This window comes from Halichondria panicea, chromosome 1, assembly GCF_963675165.1.
Source record: "Halichondria panicea chromosome 1, odHalPani1.1, whole genome shotgun sequence".
Lineage (NCBI taxonomy): Eukaryota > Metazoa > Porifera > Demospongiae > Suberitida > Halichondriidae > Halichondria > Halichondria panicea.
Window position 1 is genome coordinate 2564964 of NC_087377.1, and position 5321 is coordinate 2570284.

General features: G+C 39.9%; 2 protein-coding genes across 5 annotated transcripts in view; one reads left to right on the forward strand and one right to left on the reverse strand.

The window, feature by feature from the left end:
- LOC135331653 (uncharacterized) overlaps positions 1-3806 on the reverse strand; it is a 34659-nt gene extending 30853 nt beyond the window's left edge. The window contains exons 1-9 of one of the 4 annotated variants that reach the window (XM_064526906.1): positions 3635-3806; positions 3360-3402; positions 3184-3285; positions 2840-2969; positions 2141-2392; positions 1468-1598; positions 1126-1234; positions 815-930; positions 4-451 (exon numbers count right to left, since the gene is read on the reverse strand). In XM_064526906.1, coding sequence (XP_064382976.1) covers positions 192-451; positions 815-930; positions 1126-1234; positions 1468-1598; positions 2141-2337 — 813 coding nt within the window. In that variant the 5' untranslated portion in view covers positions 2338-2392; positions 2840-2969; positions 3184-3285; positions 3360-3402; positions 3635-3806 and the 3' untranslated portion in view covers positions 4-191. Of the gene's footprint in view, positions 1-3; positions 452-814; positions 931-1125; positions 1235-1467; positions 1599-2140; positions 2654-2839; positions 2970-3183; positions 3286-3359; positions 3403-3634 lie in introns of those variants that run through there. The other 3 variants (XM_064526882.1, XM_064526890.1, XM_064526898.1) reach the window with 3 other exon arrangements.
- Positions 3807-5262, forward strand: LOC135332168 (uncharacterized). The gene is made up of 4 exons (XM_064527524.1): positions 3807-3937; positions 4065-4125; positions 4639-5033; positions 5144-5262. Exons 1-3 carry the CDS (start codon positions 3923-3925, stop codon positions 5013-5015), a joined length of 453 nt encoding a protein of 150 aa, XP_064383594.1. The 5' UTR covers positions 3807-3922; the 3' UTR covers positions 5016-5033; positions 5144-5262.
- The last annotated feature ends 59 nt before the right edge of the window (positions 5263-5321 follow it).

A 5321-nucleotide genomic window follows, 5' to 3' on the forward strand; every position in this document is an offset into this window, starting at 1 on the left:
AGAAGGGTATACGAATACGTATATATATGTAGTTGTACAGAACTATTTCACTGTGGGATAAATTAAAGTTCTATTCATATACAGGTACAGCAGCAAATTAAAAAGGTATAAAAACTTGCACAATAAAGTATTCCGACTAAACAGTATATACACTGTAATTATACTACAACTGTCTATTGCTGCGTATAGATTTAGTCAGATGACATGATGAGTATCCATGTGATACTCTTGGGGTCCATGGTGACAGTCACCACCACGTTGTAGCCTCTATCCAACCCATACACTGCCCCCGGACTCTGTCCCTCAGGCAACACGAGTGCTTTGTCAGACAGGCCAGTGTAGTACAGTGGTAGACTGATGTTGCGTGTTATGGCCACTGGAGTGGGGTTGAATATCATGGCTAGACCGCGGTGGTCAAGGTGAGGATTCACGTGCAGCACACAGTCGTAATCTGTGCATGCGTGCAGGGAGAATGTGTATAGCAATACATCATTTACATCAAACTTTTTTAGCTACGCTATAATAATTATTATGATAAGTTGAAAAACATGTGACTCTATAGACAGATATAATTATGTACAGCATGTAATTTTCGTTGGTGAAAATGTTCGTATTCATGAACTATAATTAATTTTTATACCCATATAAATATTCTGTATTTTTGTAGAGCTGACGTCGAGCCTATTGCATGCGGTAGAATCATTTCGTAGTTTTAGTTTTCAATACGACAATTTCCACCATACGAAAATACCACGCTAGATATTTATACGGTACATAATTAATCACTTCTGTTCCCTAGCTCCCATGCACACACCTTGCATGTCTGGTCTCCTCACATGGACTATGTCACTGATCAGAATGTCACGATAGGTCTTGTAGAAACCCACCCACTTCTTCACCAACTGCATAGTTGCATCAGTGTCATACAACCTGCAAGCATGCAGGGAGACCATTAAACCAGACGGTGCATGCATTAGATGTAAAAAATTATGTGTGGTTTTTGACGTAAGTGCGTGACTATCGTGGCAACTATCAGGAAAAAACGCACGTTTGCTACAATAGTCACGCACTCAGCGTGAAAACTATGCACACATCATTTTATATATCCTTACTTTATACACATACCTGGGGCCACGATAACAAGCTGCAACTCCGTAACCAAGGTATTGAGCCAACGCCCACTCATACTCCACTAGGTGCTCAGACAGTGGCTCAAACTGAGCAGCAGAACCACCTGTTAGTATGTGGAGGGGGCGGATACATTATAATTATATAGATTATATATAGCTAATGTGGAACGGAATATGGATAACAAAATTGAAAGCAGACATTGAAAGCTTAGAAAGAGACCTTTTTCAAATAATGTTGTGGCCAGAAATTAAAAGATTAATTAATTAAGCGCCTCAAAATTTAGCGCTATATTTGTATACAGCATGGTATAATCATTACCCTAACATACATACATACCTCCGTGATACACGACCAGTGGTACAAGCATCCATCCCTGGGTGGGTATGTAATGGTAGGTGTCATCATACATCCCCTGTCTGCTCACACTGAGGTCCTCCCAGCGAGGCCTGTACTGGTTCTCGTTATAACTGGAGCAAGAGGGACAAGTATTCAGCATGATGAGAGGAGAATGCATCAAACAAATTACTGCATAGACCTAATAAATGATGTACACTGACTATAATAATTATTATTTTTGCAACGTTCCTACACACAAGACTAGTAATACTGATAAAAATGATGTCCATCTCATGCACTCAAAGTTAACTATAATTATAGAGGGGGGACAAGTAAATAAGAGCCTGGAACTAACACTACATCAGGTACACTAACTATACAGTACTGCAATGTTCGTAACACAAAAAGCGAGCGATGATCTGAGCACACCACGTACATACATGCATGTACTGATTATTGTATAGCTCTATCAAAGAGCTGCTGAATGCATCTTTAGCTTCTAATTTGAACATTTCTAACAGGATATTAAACTAAGTTACACATAAAATTGGGCCCAAAATAAATCCCTGATTAAGGCACAACATAACGTATGCTGTAATTATAAAACTATCGAATTGCTCTTCCCCACACAAACAACACATGTTACACTCAGACATTATAATTATAGTCTCACCCCATTCCAGACTTGCTTCCTCCCCAATAGAAATAGTTGTCAGGTTGGTTGATAAACACGTTCTTTGCTCGTAGCTCAGAATAGAGCTGTGCTTGTAGTCGTGTCTGCCAGTACACAGAGTCACTGGCGGAGGTGTGGTGGGTGTGGTTAGTAGAGCCGCACGTTGCACCTCCATGTGGTCCGTCAGTCTCAAGCATAGAGAGACCAGTTTGGTTGATGAAAGTGAAGATGATGTCATTAATCTTGTCATACCTATACAATGAACAAATACACTAGCTATAATTATTATGACTGAATTCAGAGAGCACACGCACATTAATTTTAGAGAGACATTAATTTTGGCCTCAAAACCAAAGCAATTGCTAATCTTTGTAGTGGATCAACTATCAACTAAATGCAACTTGATCAGCTCCGAAAAGAAGCCCATTTCAGAAACTATAACAGAAAATAGAACACACTGTAACAAAAGCAATGATCTGCATCTATATCCTGATTATAGTTGTATGATGAGAACACAAGGGAATTGAAAAAACTCTGACACCTTGTTATAGGTCTGCAACACAGAGCAAATTTAAAAAGCATGACCGGGCCATGGTTGTGTGTGTGTGTGTGTGTGTGTGTGTGGATCGAGGGAGGGTATACAATTATTATAGAGCAAAGCTACTATACTATGGGCTACAGAAATTTACACACACACACCTAATCGCTGGGGTGAGGTGGTTTCTTGCTGATCGAATGATGTGTTGTACTTTGCTGCTGCATGTGCTATATATAATAGAGAGACGATAGGTCCATTTCACCAGGCCTGGAGGGAGTCACGTCAATACTCCTGGAGGGGGGTTGAAAATAGATACTCAAAAGTTGTGCTCACGAGTGAACTTCACTAGATACGATATCATTTTGTAAATCTTCTGAAACAGAAGATTGAATAGGCAATTATTAGCTGGTAATTATCGTATGAACCACCAACAATATTGGTACAGCTCAGAATGGTGTAGGTCATGTGATAGCATCTCCTGACACCCACTCTCTGACACACGTACCTGTGTGTGCCTGACACCTCAGCTCCATTCCCTCAGTCTTAGGAGTAGACACCATGCAGGCAGGGTGAAGGATACAATAGCACACACAGAGATGTTGGGGCACTGTGGGAGGAGGGAGATGTATTGATGAGCATCATTACACTAGTCACCATAGTGAGACATGTCTACACACGCACCTGTGTGTGCCTGACACCTCCATTCATGAGGCAGTGATTCAACCTGGGTAACAAATGTGGAACACATCGTACATGCAGTTGATCGAGACATGAGCAAAGAAATGGCAAACTATTACAACACGTCCACAGTGCATGGGCTAACTTTGTGGAGGAGGCTAATCACATAATTATTAATAGGTTGCCTAGCTCGCTCTATAAGCTTAGAATTATATGAATTGTTCGTAATTAAACAATAGTTACAATTAACACATACAAAGTCATACATTAGGCAGTACCTATAGTTTGTATACAGGGCATCATTATTGACACTGCAGGCAACCTTCATCCAGCCTGGGACTAATGCAAGGAATAGTTATACCAAGAAGCACCCTCATGTTTCAGCAGCTCAGAGTGTTGCTGTCTTGACTGAAAGTAGAGGTATTTAATGTCTGAGTAGGGGAAGTCCCTGAATAGGAAAGAATGTTAAGTTTGTTTTACCACAATAATGTAGATCTATAGTTGTAAGGGGAGAAATTGACAGAGCTAGAACAATACCTTGTGTGTTTGAACAAAGTTAAGCTTCAATGGCAAGACTCAGAGTGAGTGAACATGTAGACTATAACTAACCTGACTACTCTAGTGCCACCTTTCATTGCATGGACCACTGCCTGAATGTGATTGGGAGGAGAGACAGGATGATATTAAATGGACGTACCTTCTATGTAGACCAAACCTCCGGACGCACACAATGGCATCGACCAATCAGTGAACGGGACATACGGCAAAGGTGTGTGCACCTGGGGATTGTTAGGAGGCACTTGACAACTACTTAGCTTATAATTCTATACAGCAGCTTCATAAAATAATGTCAAGTATCGATCTCTTATAATTACTATTTTATAATCATTACCTATAGCTACTAAAATTAATATAACGCCTTTTAGGACATAATTATAATTACCTCGTGATTATTGCATCAATTCTTGTTTTGCCTCGAATATACTTTATAAAGGGCGGCACCTTATTTAAAATTATACATGCAGTCAAGTAATTCTCTATATGACTGACCCCCCAACCATCTATTATGCATAATTCCATGTATCATAATCGGATTGCTATATTCGAAGCCTTCAGTCTGGAAAATACATGATCTTGATTTCTACAGGCCCGGCTTTCCCCATTATGCATGCACATTGCTTATAATAATTATCGTATTTGTGCATTTTCAGGTGCTTACTGTTTAAGCAGTTTGTCATAAAACTGGCCATTTTCAATGCAATATGTACTTGTGTGTGTGTAGGATCATCACAAGAGGAGCCTACTAGCAGAAACCAAACAGTAAAAGTTAAACAACGGTTGTCGGTTCTGACTGGAGATGATATTCTAACAATTTGTGAGAAGCTGAGAAGTGCCAGCAAAGATTGGTTCAACTTGGGACTGGCTCTCGGGCTGAAGTTTTTCGAGTTGGAAAATATTCGAGATCGAAGTACAGATAATGTGTGCCGCCTAACGATGATAGTAGCCAAGCGTCTTGAAATCACTGATCCACCCATGACATGGCCTTACATATGTGAATGTCTAAGGAGGCCTACTGTTGAGCGTAACGATGTAGCCGAGGAAATTGAAGACAAGTATGTGAGGACAGCAACTGCAGTTGCTCATAGTGCCACCAACTGATCATGACAACCTGACAAGGTATGTTTGCACTATTAATGTAAATCTGATCCATATTTTCATTGCATACAATATTTTGTTGCAAAGCTTATAAGACTCTAGTTGATTGTACTGCTCATGTTTTCATACAGATATACTGGAAGGGGACGAATGAAGATCGCAAGTGAAGAAGCATGCAATCAATAATTACAATGACTCTTAGCTGACTGTATACATTATAAAGTATGATCATGACATTTAAGAACTGTAAGATTCAATTTCTAGCTTTCTAGTTTAGTGACCCTTTTCCATCATTCCTGGTACAGGAGT